The sequence below is a fragment of the Antechinus flavipes genome, chromosome 1 (genome assembly GCF_016432865.1).
Source record: "Antechinus flavipes isolate AdamAnt ecotype Samford, QLD, Australia chromosome 1, AdamAnt_v2, whole genome shotgun sequence".
In the NCBI taxonomy this organism is placed as follows: domain Eukaryota; kingdom Metazoa; phylum Chordata; class Mammalia; order Dasyuromorphia; family Dasyuridae; genus Antechinus; species Antechinus flavipes.
Window position 1 is genome coordinate 237,821,303 of NC_067398.1, and position 14,963 is coordinate 237,836,265.

Genomic DNA, 14,963 nt, shown 5'->3' on the forward strand with positions numbered 1-14,963 from the left:
AATCTATGACTCAAAATGGTCTCATTTTTTATGATAATTGTTTTTATGTTAATCTTTTGTTCTTTTTACAGTTTCACCCTTTCATAGTATTGAGATTATTATTTTTTTATTTTATAATAACTTTTTATTGATAGAACCCATGCCAGGGTAATTTTTTACAACATTATCCCTTGCACTCACTAATGTTCCAATTTTTCCCCTCCCTCCCTCACCTCCTCCACCTCTCCCTTCACCCCCTCCCCTAGATGGCAAGCAGTCCTATATATGTTAAATATGTTGCAGTATATAAAATGGTCTCATTGTTGCTGAATGGGACTGATTGGATGAAGTATTTCTCAATATTGTCGCATGAACCCAGAACTTTGGACCTTGAGAGGTCATTTGTTCTTTGGAGGAATAGACTTTGAACCTGAGATACAGGAAGTTGCAGGAAGTGACATTACCTGTGGGAGACAGCCAGCATTGATGATCATTGGTCAATGTAACCATCCTGTTAGTCTGTTCAATGAGAAGACTCCAGTCTTTTGCTTTTAAACCCTGGACAAGCCCAAAGCAGGTCAGGTTCCAGGAGCACATGGCAGAAGCAGGGATTGCTCCCAGGTGTGTATTTGGGCCTCTCCCTGCTGGGTTTAAATAAATGTTTTCTCTTTGCACCTGATGATGTCTGAGATTAGTTAATTGGATTGGAAAGGGGGTCTTGCACCTGACCCTGCCCCACACATTGAGAGTAGCCCTTGTCATAGTTACAGCTCACTGTGTACCTACTGCTATATGTATCAAGATTTGACCTTACAAAAATGGCACGTTTCTAGTTTTCCTCCTTTAATGGAAAAAATCTATAAGTTCTTTTTTGTTTCCTAATTTATTTAGAAATTAATTTATATTATAAACATCAATTATTATTGATTTATTATTAATTTGTTTCTTTAATTATGATTGTGACCCGTGTGAGCTCTTTGTGGTGTTTTCAAAGTCAGTGCAGGTGCATAATCTGTGACTGGCTAGTAGTTTTCAGACTTGCCCGATGGGAACCTGAGGGAGTGCCCATAAGTCAAAAAATGGCTAAACATTTATGGTATAGAAATGGGACGGAATATTATTGGGCAGAACTTCTACCAGCCTATTAACCAAACCTAATTCTGGAAGTCTAGTGATGAAACATTCTCCCCACTTTTTGACAGGTAGAGAATTCGACGCAAAATGAGACAAGGGAGTGGAGAGGAAGAGAAAGGTGAGAACAAGGCAGTGAGTAAAGTTGTTTTGACCATAGTACATGTTGTTTGTAACGGGTTGTTTTTTCCTGTGTTCTCAAGCGGATGGCAGGGCGAGAAAGCAGATTGTAATTGACTAAAACAAATAAAAAATATATTTTTTTAAAATAAAATAACCAAATGTCGGCCGCCAGCAGTACCTGTCACCCACCTCACGGACTGAAGTGGATGGTACTCGGCAGTTACAGACCTAAACTCCTAAAATGGCGCTCTCTCGCCCACCCCCGTCCCCTCCCCGCAAAAAACGCAAACCACGCCAACACGAACCAAGATACTACTTCCTTGACGTCAGCATTAACTTTCTGCTTCCGTCCACTAAAGCCTTAATTGAAATACGCATGCGTGATTCACGGAGGAGGCGGGCTCTTTTCATAGTTTGTTCTCCTAGCTCCCAGTCCTTGATCGACGGCTTCCAGAACGAACAGGCCGAGGAAGCTGGCGGAAATTGCGACTATGTGGTAGGCGGGATTTCTGCTGGAAGAAACTACTGTGAGCTCACCGTCTGCTCTGTGTAACCGGGATTTTCTCGCCACCTGGATTCTAATATCGTGAGTCCCTCGGGAGATGGCGTACGCCGATCGGTCCCCCGCGGATAAGGACAGGTAACTTCCTCGGTGGGAGGAAGTAGCGGGGAACGGGACCGATCTGAGTGGTTGTTAACTGCAACTTGGGTGGCTCGGCCACTGTCCGTGGGTGAAGTTGCTGGGACAGCAATTTAAGAAGGAGGAAAGGATGGAGAAGGGTTTTTTATTTGTTTGTTTGTTTTTTACGCCTTCCAATGAAGGAAGCTTGCTACGGACTCTTTCCCGGATGAAGTAGCTGTGAGATGAGCTGCAGACTCAATCCTGGAAGACTCCTTCGAAGGAGAATTCATTCCGGGAAATCCATGGTGGGGTGGGGAGGGCGAGGAAGGGGCAAGAGAGAAAGCCCAGCTATGGGAAAAAAAACCTTCTGTTCCTAAAGCTTTTCCTCTACTTCGCTTGTTTGACTTGATTGCATTAATATGGTTGCGGAAGGAGCATTGAATCAGAGAGCTCTGGGTTCCAAACCCAGGTCTCCGACTGTGAGAATTGGGGCAGTTTAACATCTGTCTCTCAGTCTCCTCATTTCTAAGATATCTTTGGGTTGGACTAACTAATCTCAGATTTCTTTCAATTCTAAATGTATTATGAAACCTACCTTCTCCCTCTTAGGTTCATTTGCATTTATCCTGCATATTTAAATAACAAGAAGACCATTGCTGAGGGAAGACGGATCCCTATAGACAAAGTAAGGGCAAATGAAGCTTAAGACTGGGCTGTATATTTATTGTAAAGCGTTCAAGTGGCTTTTTTCTTTGCTTTTCCAAGCTTCTGAATTTGAAAACAGCAGCTAAAAGACACAGTTGATATTTGACGAATTGTAAAGTCAATTGTGACTGTGTATAATATTGAAAAACAATTTGAAATTGTTACTCTATAGGGATTATAATACAGGTTTGTCATGAAGATGACAGTTATAATAATAGCTAATATTTATTCAGTGGTCACTATATTCCAGTCATTTTTACAGTACTGTTGAGGTGAGTCCTATTATTACCCTCATTTTAATGGGGAGAAAACTGAGACAGTTGAAATGACTTGCTCAGACATTTAGTAAGAGTCTGAGACAAGATTTGAACTAGATTTGCCTCAGAGACTTATTCAAATTTATCTAGGAATTAACTTTTTTTTGTGAAAATGAATTTAATAGTAATATATATTTTGGAATACTATAGAATTGATGCCAGAGCTTAGAAGGAAATTAATTTACATTATTAAATAAGTTGTACATTTAGGAATATGCATGTTTCTAAATGATAGACAACAGGAAAATAAAGGAAATACTATTATCCTTAAATTGATTGGGAGAATTGAACTTTTAGATTGTTACTTACAGAGTTAAATCTGCAATACCTATTTCTAAAATTTCCCCATTCCCTCAATGACAGACAGTTGAAAACTTATACAGCTAGGCATTATGAATGGAAATATTCAGTCAGGTAAGATTAGAATTTTCCTATAACTCAGCTAAGATCCTAACATAACCAGGATCCATTTCAATTGCTTTGAATAATTCTGGAATATAAGTTTTTTGGGAAAAAATAAAATAGATAAGCCATGATTTGATTTTTTTTAAAATAGAGAAAACCAAATTGCCAGTTTAAAAATTGAAAAAAGAATTTACAACCAATAAGTAATATATAAAAAAAAAAAGAAATAAAAGCAGTTATTAGGTGTTTCACTCATTTATGCACCAATAAAAGCAAAAAACTAAATAAAATGGAATGTTTTTTAATTTACTTTTTTACTTTTTTAAATAATAGCTTTCTTATTTTCAAAATATATACAAGGATAATTTTTAACATTCACCCTTGCAAAATCTTGTGTTCCACATAATTCTTCTGTACATATTTCCACATTTATTATGCTGCACAAGAACAAAGTCAGATCAAAAAAGAAAAAAATGAGAAAGAAAACAAAAAGCCTGCAAACAACAACAAAAAAAAGTGAAAATACTTTGTTGTGATCCACATTCAATCTCCATAGCCTCTTTCTGAATGCAGATGTCTTTCTCTATCACAAGCCTTTTTGGAATTGGTCTGAATCAGCTCATTGTTGAAAAGAGCCACATTGTTCATCACATAAACTTGTTGCTCTGTACAATTTTCTCTTGGTTCTACTCCTTTCATTTAGCATCAGTTCATGTAAGTCTTTTCAGGCCTTTTTGAAATCAGACTGCTGATCATTTCTTATAGAACAATAATATCCCATAACATTTACATACCATAACTTATTCAGCAATTCCCCGACTGACAGCCACTGAGTTTCTAGTTCCCTACCACTACAAAAAGGGTTGCTATAAACATTTTTATTTTTATACCTATGGATCCTTTTCCCTTTTTTAATGATCTCTTTGGTTTGTAACCAAGTAGAAACACTGCTGGATCAGAGTATGCGCAGTTTGATACCACTTTGGGCATAGTTCCAAATTGCTTGTCAGAATGATTGGATCAGTTTACCACTCTACCAACAGTGTATTAGTGTTACAGTTTTCCCACATCCCTTTGAAAAATTGTCATTATCTTTTCCTGTCATCTTAGCCAATCTGAAAGATGGGTAGTGGTACCTCAGAGTTGTCTCAATTCGTATTTCTCTGATCAATAATGATTTAGAGCATTTTTTCATGTGACTAGAAATGTTTTTTAATTTCTTCATCTGAAAATTGTCTGGTCAATTGCTTTGACCATTTATCAATTGGAGAATGGCTTGCATTATAAATTTGAATCAATTCTTTGTATATTTTAAAAATGAAGCCTTTATCAGAACCCTTGAATGTAAAAAATTTTTATCCTAGTTTTCTACTTTCCTTCTAATCTTGTCTGCATTGGTTTTGTTTTTATAGGAACTTTTTTTCCCTTCAAAATGGTACTTTAAAAAAAATTATAACTTTTTATTGACAGAACATATACATGGGTAATTTTTTACAACATTATCCCTTTCATTCACTTCTATTCCAACTTTTCCCTTCCCTCCTTCCACTCCCTCCCCTAGATAGCAGGCAGTCTTGTACATGTTAAATATGTTATAGTATACAATATATGTGTGTAGAACCGTACAGTTCTCTTGTTGCACAAGAAGAATTGGATTCAGAAGTATAAATGATCTGGGCAGAAAAACAAAAATGCAAGTAGTCCACATTCCTTTCCCAGTGTTCCTTCTCTGGGTGTAGCTGATTCTGTCCATCATTGATCAATTTGAACTGAATTAGATCTTTCCATCAGAATACATCCTCATACAGTATTGTTGTTGAAGTGTATAATGAGCTTCTGGTTCTGCTCATTTCACTCAGCATCAGTTAGAGAAACTTTTTTATTTAATATAATCAAAATTATCCAAAATGGAATAATATTTACAAAACTATAAATCGTCCAGACTAGCAGAACAGAAAATAAGTAATAAACTTAGAAAAAGAAATGAAATAAGGTATAAATAGATACTCGAAGAAAAAATCCACAAGTCCTCTTGGATATACAAGTAAATTCTAGCAAACATATAAAGACCAATTCTATTACTTAATAAACTGTTTGAAAAATAAATAAAATGGTATGAATTTAATCTTAATATCTGAACTGGGGGGGAAATAAACAAAAAAGGCTCATTTCCCTAATAAACAGTGATAAAAATATAGATAAAATATTAAGAAGATTATAGCCATATATTAAAAATAGACACTATGACCAAGCCAGCCATGTAGGGCTGGTTCAGTATTAGGATAACTATAAATATAACTGATCATATTGATAATAAAACACACAAATTATATACTTACGTCAATAGATTAAGAAAAAGCTTTTAACAAAAATCTAATTTCTATTAATTCCTATTCCTATTAATAATAGTAGAGGGCATAGGAACAAATAGAGCTTTCATTATAATAAATACCATCTATCTAAAACTGAGAATAAGAATTATCTCAGCTAGAAGTTAGCTAGAAGCTTTTCCAGTAAAATCATAAGTGAAGCAAAGATGTCCATTATCCCCATTATTTTTCAGTACTTAAGGAAAAAAATATTGATGGCAAAAATATGCAGAGAGGAAACAAAACTGACTTTTTGCAGATGATATGGTTTATTTAGAGAACTCTAATAATATTTATATAGCACTTAATATGTGCCAGGCATTGTATTAAGAATTTTGCAATCGTTTGATTCTCAGAATCTTGGAAAATAGGTGCTTTAATTCCCACTTGACAGAAGAGGAAGCTGAGGCTCAAGCTTAAGTGATGTTTTTCCAGGATCATACAGCTATATGATTTGAATTTAAGTCTTCCTGATCCTAGTCCTAGCACTTAATCTACACCAGCAGCTTTCCCCACTACACCAGCTCGAATTAATTGAAAACATTTACAGCTTCAGCACAATTGCAGAATATAAAGTAAGCCAACTACATTTCTTTGTTATATGCAAGTCAAAAAAATCCCATCAGGAGGATAAAGAAAATGAAATTCTATTTAAAATAGTTACAAAAATTATAAAATACTTAGGGGTGTACTTGCTGTGGCATATACAGGAACTATATGAACACAATTACAAAATATTTTTTACACAGACAGATCTGAATAATTGGAGAAATATTAGTTGTAGGTAAACTGAGTCAATATTTTAAAAATCACAATATTACCCTCTTAGTGCTATACCAATCAAATTACTGAAAATATGGAATTAGAAAAAAAATTCATTTGGAGAACAAAAAAGTCAAGAATATCAAAGGAAACATTGGAAAAAAAGTGGGAAGAAAGAGGACCTGGCAGTACCAGAGCTTACCCTACACTATAAAATTGTAATTGTCAAAAAAATTTTTTTTTCTTTTTGATTTTTGCTATTGTGAAAATTTGTATGAATACTTATTTGCAACGGGTTTAATTTTTCTTACTTTTTAAATGAGTACCAGAAAAGAAGGGAGGAAGGAAGGAATGTTGAAAATAAAATAAAAGTTAAAATTGTTGAAAAGAATGTAAAACAATTATGGTTGGTGCTGCCAACCTATGATTCAAATCAGTTCAGTAATTTATATCTATATTAAATATTGTGCTAGGTGCTAGGGATTAAAAAAAAGGTTCTATCTTCAGTCTGGGAATTGGGATTATGACATAGTAAGATTAAAATCTAAGATAATTGATTTGAGGAGAGAGAGATAGAGGACACTAATAATTAAGGGAATTGGAAAAGGCGTTATGGAAGCTGGTATATAGGTCAAATCTTAAAAATAATAATATTGGTAACTAACGTTTATATGGTGCTTTCATACATTGTGCTAAATGCTATATAATTATCTCAATTGATCCCCACTTTATACAAGAAGAAATTAAGTCACCAGGGATTAAGTGACTTGCCCAGGATTACATAGCTAGTAAGTATCTGAGACTGGATATGGTGAACGCAGGTCTTCCTAACTCCAGGCCTTGGGCTGGTGTCAACTGGACCACTAGACTGCCTGCCTACCTTGCCTTTCTTCCCCAAAAGTAAAAATTCCAAGAGATCAAATTAAGATGATTTTAATTATTAAGAATGGAAGTAAGAAGTGGAATGCTAATTTAGACAAACAGCTAATAGGCTACATTGGCTAGACTGTATAGTGTGAAAGGAAGGGGGAGCAATGTGAAATAAGTTGTGAAAGGGCTTTAAGTGCCTATTTGAGTTTGTGTTTGATCCTAGAAAGTGAAACTCCTTGCGATTTTTGAGGCAAATTATGATGGGGTCAAGTTTGTGCTTTATAAAAGAGGATCATAAAATTTGGTGGGATCTCGAAGGATACTGCTAAATGTAGTTATACCTTTCATTTTTAAGTTGAGGAAATTAAGGCTCAGAAAAGTTAAAGTGACTTGCTCAGGGTCACATAAATGGTACTCATTGGAAGTGGAATTTAAACCCAAGTCTTCTGACTCCAGAGACAGTACTAACATTCCACCATTTTGTTAGGATGGCATGGAGAAGGGAAGGAACTGGCAGAAACTAGGAAATATTACATTAGTTCTGATGAGATAATAAGGGCCTAACTCCCCATATCTAAATTAGTTAATATTAGGTTATTGGTTATGTAAAGGCACAGGAAGTCGATATAAAAGAGAGATGGAAGCAGAAGTGACAAGAGTTGGCAACTAATTTGGAAATGGGGGACCAGGGAGTGAGATGAGTATGTTTCTGAAATTATAAACTTGGGTAACTAGCTTAGTGGTGGCCTAAATAGAAATGGGAAAGTTTGTAGGAAGGATAGATTTAGCATGTTAAATTTGGTATATGTTAATGCCTACGGGAATCCAGATGGAGATCTCAGCAGGCCTTCAGTGATCCCCAACTGGAGTTTAGAAGAAAGATTGGAGTTATTTGATATAGATTTGGAAATCATTTCCCTAGATATAATTGAGCCTTTTGGATCTGATAAAATTATTGAAAGAATTGTAGGGAAGAAAAAAGAGCACTGTACAACTTGGGGGGACAACCTCCATCAGCAAACTGAGCATAAATAATGATCTAGTAGAAAAGACTGAAGGAAGTAGCCAGAGAATCTGGAGAGAGCAGTGATATAAGATACAAGGGAAGAGAGTATATTCATGAGAAGTGGGTAATTAACTATTAAACCACTTCCAGAAAGTCAAAGATGAGAATGGAGGGGATGGGAGAAAAACCATTGCACTTAGTGCTTAAGAACTTGTGGCATTCTTTAAAAGAATCATTTCATTCAAGTGGGAAGGTGTTGAGGTGAGAAGCCAGATTGAGAAGTGTGATGTAGGAGTTTATCCATGAAAGGGACTGAAGATATAGGACAAGAGATAGTTCAAGTGACATTTAAAATGTAGATTTTTTTTTTTTTTAATGTGAGAGGCCTAGGTGTGTTCATAGGAACATTATCTTTTAAAAAGGCAGAAATTCAGTGGTATAGGGATCTTGTGTAAAGGTAGTTTATTATAGGAGGCCTGTAAAAGGAAAAGTAATTAAGGATAGCTGTGGAGCAGTAAGGGACCTGCTGAAATTAGGTTATTATATTTGTAGTTCACCCATGTCAACACAGTTGTGTGACTTCCCTCTTGATTGTCAATAGAATGCAATAGTGGGGTTAATGCAGTATTTGATGTTAAGAAACTTTGAGCCTTGCTTGGATGGATGTAACACTATTCGGCTAAAGGGTAATTTTTTATTTTTTTTCATAATATAAAAACTCTTTCAGGCTGTTGAGAATCCTACAGCTACAGAGATCCAAGATGTATGCCTGGCAGTTGGACTTAATGTGCATATTGAGGTATAGTGAAATTCCTTAATAATTAATTTACTCATTTCATTAATAGATTTCACTTTTTTTTTGTCATTTGAAACAAAATAAATGCTTTTCTGTTTTGGATTCTAGAAAAATAAAATGTACTCCAGAGAATGGAATCGTGATTTACAATATAGGGGCAGAGTACGGGTTCAGTTAAAACAGGAAGATGGCAGTTTATGCCTTGTACAATTCCCATCACGTAAGTCAGAAGATTTTCTAGTTTGTTTGTTTTTGGCAAATACTACTAAAACTATAGATGAAATTTGAGTGTGTTATTCCAAAGATGAAATTTTAAGTATGTAAAATTATTTCAGAGCGCCTTGTCCATTAATGTAGACTTAGTAATTCTGTGTCTCCAGCAGAGGACCACTTTATTCAGTGAGACCTACCTCTTATCAGACTTCACTGTCTACAATTCATTTGATTTTTTTTTTTTTTCATTCAAACTATTTTGTTGATTTGATGATTTTATAACTTAGGGGTTATTTGATTGCATCCTTCACTTAATAAATGTGAGTGTAAATCTAACTTCTTGTTTCTAGGTAAGTCAGTAATGTTGTATGCAGCTGAAATGATACCCAAACTAAAAACAAGGACACAAAAAACAGGAGGTGGTGACCAAAGTCTTCAACAAGGAGAGGGAGGTAAAAAAGGAAAAGGGAAGAAGAAGAAGTGATCCGGTGACCCCTTCTTGGTGAATGTATGTCAGTCCTACAGAAGATAAGAATGAACATTGATGTTTGCTTCTGAAGTGAATGATAAAAAAGGAAACTGAAGAAATTTATGATTTGTTTACCTTCACTTAACTGGAATAAGTTCCTCTGAACTTCAACAGAACATCAACCAACTTGAGTTCACGAAATAAAAAAAATTGGCATTGGAAAGTTGCATCTAGCTTTTATATAGCACAAAGCCAGCAGAAGTCTTCTGCAAACCAGCACTGAATTATTGGAGGAATATGTATGTATCTTCATAAATTTAAAATCATTACAAAGTGGACTACACAACTATTATGTCATTTGTTCTCCTGTGCTGTTTGTCATACTAGATGTCTTAGATTAGAAGAAAAGTTACCTTTTCTGAATATATTGTTTGAATTAAACAGATTCATCAATCTTTAATTTACAGTTTGTTCAACTATTGTTAATGTTTAAGTTCATGAAATAAATGATTTAAAATGATTTTTCAAGCTTTCTGTTATGAAAGAGTTATTTACAATTCTATAAAGATTAGTTGAATAGTAAGTAGGAGAAAATAGTGAAAGAATAGCTAAAGTGAAAGTCAAAACAAATAGAAGATGGCTATATAAAATAGCTTTGACTTTATTTAGATAGCTTTTTCTTGTCCTGTTGCTACAATAGAATTGCATTATGATCTTTATCATTATTTTCTAGTACTATGATACACAGGAAAAATGCAGACTTTGTGGGGTTTTTTGTCACTGGGAAACAATTACACCAACTCACTACTTTGATGCCACTTGTGTTTTACTCTTTTGAGTTAGGTTATTTTAAGTGGCTAGAGAATTGCTATTTAGAGATTAGCTGGCCCAACTTTGTTTTACTGATGAAACTGAAAGCCAAAGAATTTCAGGAAGGGACCAAACAACTAAAGAAGTAGCAGAAATAGGTTTTGAATCTAGATCCTCTTAGGCAGGGGTCCTCAAACTTTTTAAATAGGGGGCCAGTTCACTGTCCCTCAGACTGTTGGAGGGCTGGAGGACAGTAAAAACAAAAACTTTGTTTTGTGGGCCTTTAAATAAAGAAACTTCATAGCCCTGGGGGGATAAACGTCCTCAGCTGCCGCATCTGGCCCATGGGCCATAGTTTGAGGACCCCTGCTTTTAGGCAACTACAGTTGGTTTGTGTTTTTTTTTTTTTTAAATAATGCTATATTGCCTGTGTTCTGAAATAATAATCAAAAATTTTTTAAATTTTCACTTGAAGAGAATTTAGTTTCAGATTCACTCCTCTTTGTTATAATATAGAAGTTGCTTCAGCAAGTTAATTGAATGCATCAATTAGCCATCTCTACCTTCTAGACTTATTATAATGCTCTATGAGACATGAACTGTGATTCTTTTCTTGCTGTATTTTGGTAGAGAGAATACCTGAGGCCTAAGATGGAAAAAGTTTGAGAACTCTTGCTATAAATGTTTATAATTCATTCTTTTTATGTAGTATTTTTTTAAAAAATTGATCACCCTATATAATCTTTTAATCATAGTAGTTTAAAATTTCATAACTTATTAAGCAAGGAGTCTTTCTGATTTAACATAGGCTGGTTGGTGAATGTAATAATATAAATGCCACAAATCCAAAACTCATTTTTTGACTTGTTATGGTTTTTTTTTTGAGTTTCTAGAAATGAGGTTATAAAACTGTATCTGTCCCCAGAAAGAAGTAGCTAGAATTGTGTCATCCTGTTCTTCCCTAATCAAAAATTTCAGCATTCTCTTGAAATGTTTCTTGTCTCTACAGAAAGAAAGAAAATAGATGGTTCTTAGGTTCTCTTGCTTTCCATTTCTTGTATTACCATGACCCTTACAAGATCAAAAAAATTATTCTATTAAAATTCTTGGGATTTCTGTATTCAAATGCTGATCTTCACTTAACCTAATAGAGGCAGAATGATGCAGTTTAGAAAGAACCAGATTAGTCTAAAGACCTCGGTTCAAATCCTTTATCCCTTAACTATGTGAAATTGAACAGTTTCACCTCTCAGGGCCTCAGCTTTCTTATCTATGAAGAAGGGATTGGACTAAATTCAAAAGCCCCTTCTATTTCTAAGTACATGGTCTTAGATTTTTTTTCCTCTAAAAAATAATTATAATATGCATAAAATACCATTGAAGCACAGAGAGATTAACTGAAGTAGCTTTCTATAAAGACAGTGTTTTATATATAAAACCATAAGAGTTTTTATTGTAAATATTCTTAATTAAATTAACAAATTTTCTGATATAAATCCTTGTCTTAGAGTTAACTACTTGTATTCAGTAATTATTTCAGACAATTTATATTTGTTCCTTTTCAGTCATCACCAAGCTGAGGATGCTATAGATTAGGCTTCAGGTATATTTATTACATTCATCATGTGAATTTTAGAAAAGTAAATGATATTTAATCAATTTTTGAGTACAGTTGGAACCAAGTAGACTTTTAAAATTCTGAATACTTTCTCATTTCAAAGAACTTAGGCCATAAGTATTCAAGTGTAAATATGCAAGTGACAAAAGTTTCCTTGATTAACTTAATGCACAATTCTTGGTTGTCTACTCATATAACACAGTCCTAAAGGACATGAGTTCCACTTCTTGGTTATATGCTTTTGTAAAACTTCATGATGAATGGTAGAGAATAGAGTGCTAAGGTAAAACTTAGGTTAACTGCAGTATTTAGGAAACCAACATGGGGAGAGCCAAAGATCAGGTTAATTGAATGTTTCAATTAGTTAAGGATAAACCAGAAAAAAACCTTAAAAATTGTTTTAGCATATTTTCCTAAAATGTATTGTTTTCCTACTTTTACACAGTTATAAGGTATTTTACAATTTAAGCTCACTTTTCTGAATTGTAGTGATTGTATCATAGTGTTAAATCCAGAAGATAGCAGAAATCAGATCTCTATAGAAGTTTTTAAATTATCTTGATAAGAGCTTCCCTTGTCATCCTAGCTTTCTTCTCCCCACAAAAGGAATGGATTCCAGGTAATTAAGAATTTGTTAGCTAGATTCTAGTTATTTTGGGATTTTCATATAGTTTCTCCAATCTTTGATATTAGACCTTAATATATATTTAAATTAACTGATCAGAGTGTATGCTTGGTGACTAATATGGTAGTTTCCTAAATGTCTTTAAGTTTTAAATAAAGCAAGTCAGTTTAAGATGCATAGAAACTATGAATATTGTAGATGTATTGATTAGTGTTCCTGAACTGAATTTTTTTTTAAACAAAGGATGACTCTGAGAGGTGATATATTTAGAAACTGAGATGATAATAGAAATAAAAGACATCAATAAAAATGTTTTTTTAAAAAAACCATTGTGGTTGTGTCTTGAGCCCTTAAATCTAACATTACTAAAATTTAAATATTTGATTCAACAAGATTAGGTTTTAGTATCAAAAACATGCAAATGTACTGCTACTTCCTAGGAAAAAGTAGCTATCTAAAGACCAACCTATATATAAAAACTACAAAATTGAATTGTGTTCCTAATAATAACCCAAGCTTTCAATTTTATTTATGCCATTTCAGCAGAATCCAAATATACACAAACGTGTGTGTATATGTATATATATGTACACATTTCCACACCTGTGCTTATATGTATGTTTTATTTATTTTCAGAGTTAGCTGTGGCAAAGTAATTAAGAAAGCTGGCTAGTCAGAAAGACTGATCTGTGATACAAGCACTTACCCTTTTAGTGCTCTTGACAACTCTAGGATGCCATTCATGGCAATTTTCTATCTACATCAGTGGTTTAAAAATTTTCTCGGCAGGAGTTAACATGGATGAAATCAGAGCTTTGGAGCAAAGCTATTTCAGTCACGGCAGAGTCAAGTTTTTGCTGACTAAAGTGCTTTCTAGGTTCTTTTGGCTGAAAGCTAGCATTAAGCACCTACCCTGTGCCAGAAACTGTTTTTAAGATCTGAGAATGTAAAAAAGCAAAAGACAAACTTTTTCATGGCAGCTGATTTGTATCTGTTAAGCTTGTCCTTTTACACATTTTCTGTTTTCAATAACCTGAATATTAGGTCACAATTGAGTTGTTTCAATTATAAGCCATATGTTTTCCTCATTTTTATTCTAGCTATTTATTAATATCTTCTCTAACAGATCAGTGATTTGACTATATAGACAACTGATTAAGAAGTAACAGATTAATAAGGAGTAGTTTACTATCAGTTAAAATGTAGTCACTTTTTTTTGTGTCATGTTTTGTCCCACATTTATTTCACTTCTTGAAGAAAAGTATTCACAGAACCTGGGAATTAGCCACAAACAACATCAATTTGTAATATAAGGTCATTTGTAAAATTTTAAATGATAATGGGAGTTGATGAACTATATTGCCTAATAAAACAGTTTCAGTGGAGAATAAAATCAGCTTTAAAAAAAAGTGAGATCCAACTAAGTCAAGTTATTTAAAGGAATATTTTAGAATAAAAAAGCAAGAACCATCAGAATAAAAATGGAAAAAACACACAAGTTATTAACAAACTTTGTTTACCATGAAGGAAAGACTACCACACTTGGACTCTTAACATTATAGTCCTAGAAGAGGTACACATAACATTAAAGAGGACAAGAATGGGAAAATGTAGACCAAATGTATGTAAAGGAGCTCCATGCTGGAGGCAATATAAACAGAATAAATGATGAATAAGTAAGGAAGCCAAAAAAAGGGAAGAATTTGTTATTGCTGAAAAAGTCAACCAAAAGACCATCAATCAGCCTACCTGCCTTGCTTTCTCATCTATGTAAAATTTCTATGAAAATAGTCCATGTATGCATTGAGATTATTTCCAGTACATCAGTAGGTAACAGATTTTTGTAAGCATAAATAATGGAGAAAGTTCAAAGTCTTACTATGCTTACTGTTTGATTTTTTTTTTACAATCAGGAGTAAAATGTTGCCTTAAAGGTTGTAGTACAGAGTTTTGTCTCTTATGCTTAACATCAAAATTATTTAAGACTCCTTGAAAGGTAATAGAGAAAATCTTGCCTCTTAGAACATTATAACAATATTATTGCCATATAATGGAAGTTAAATTTGACTTAATTCCTCTTTGGTTTTGACTTTGTTTTCCTAACAATAAATAATTTATATTGGTCATCTCTGTACCAATAATG

The 14,963-nt window shown here is 33.8% G+C and overlaps 1 protein-coding gene across 1 annotated transcript; it reads left to right on the forward strand.

The window, feature by feature from the left end:
* The first annotated feature begins 1,659 nt into the window (after positions 1–1,659).
* SRP19 (signal recognition particle 19) lies at positions 1,660–10,287 on the forward strand. The gene is made up of 5 exons (XM_051998494.1): positions 1,660–1,873; positions 2,465–2,540; positions 9,017–9,088; positions 9,194–9,305; positions 9,649–10,287. Exons 1-5 carry the CDS (start codon positions 1,836–1,838, stop codon positions 9,780–9,782), a joined length of 432 nt encoding a protein of 143 aa, XP_051854454.1. The 5' UTR covers positions 1,660–1,835; the 3' UTR covers positions 9,783–10,287.
* The last annotated feature ends 4,676 nt before the right edge of the window (positions 10,288–14,963 follow it).

Bases quoted from the DNA above. Each gene is read 5' to 3' on its own strand.
- SRP19 (XM_051998494.1), top strand. From the start codon at position 1,836: ATGGCGTACGCCGATCGGTCCCCCGCGGATAAGGACAG. The intron at 1,874-2,464 runs GTAACTTCCTCG...TCTCCCTCTTAG, and splicing joins TCCCCCGCGGATAAGGACAG to GTTCATTTGCATTTATCCTG. The intron at 9,089-9,193 runs GTATAGTGAAAT...TTTGGATTCTAG, and splicing joins GACTTAATGTGCATATTGAG to AAAAATAAAATGTACTCCAG.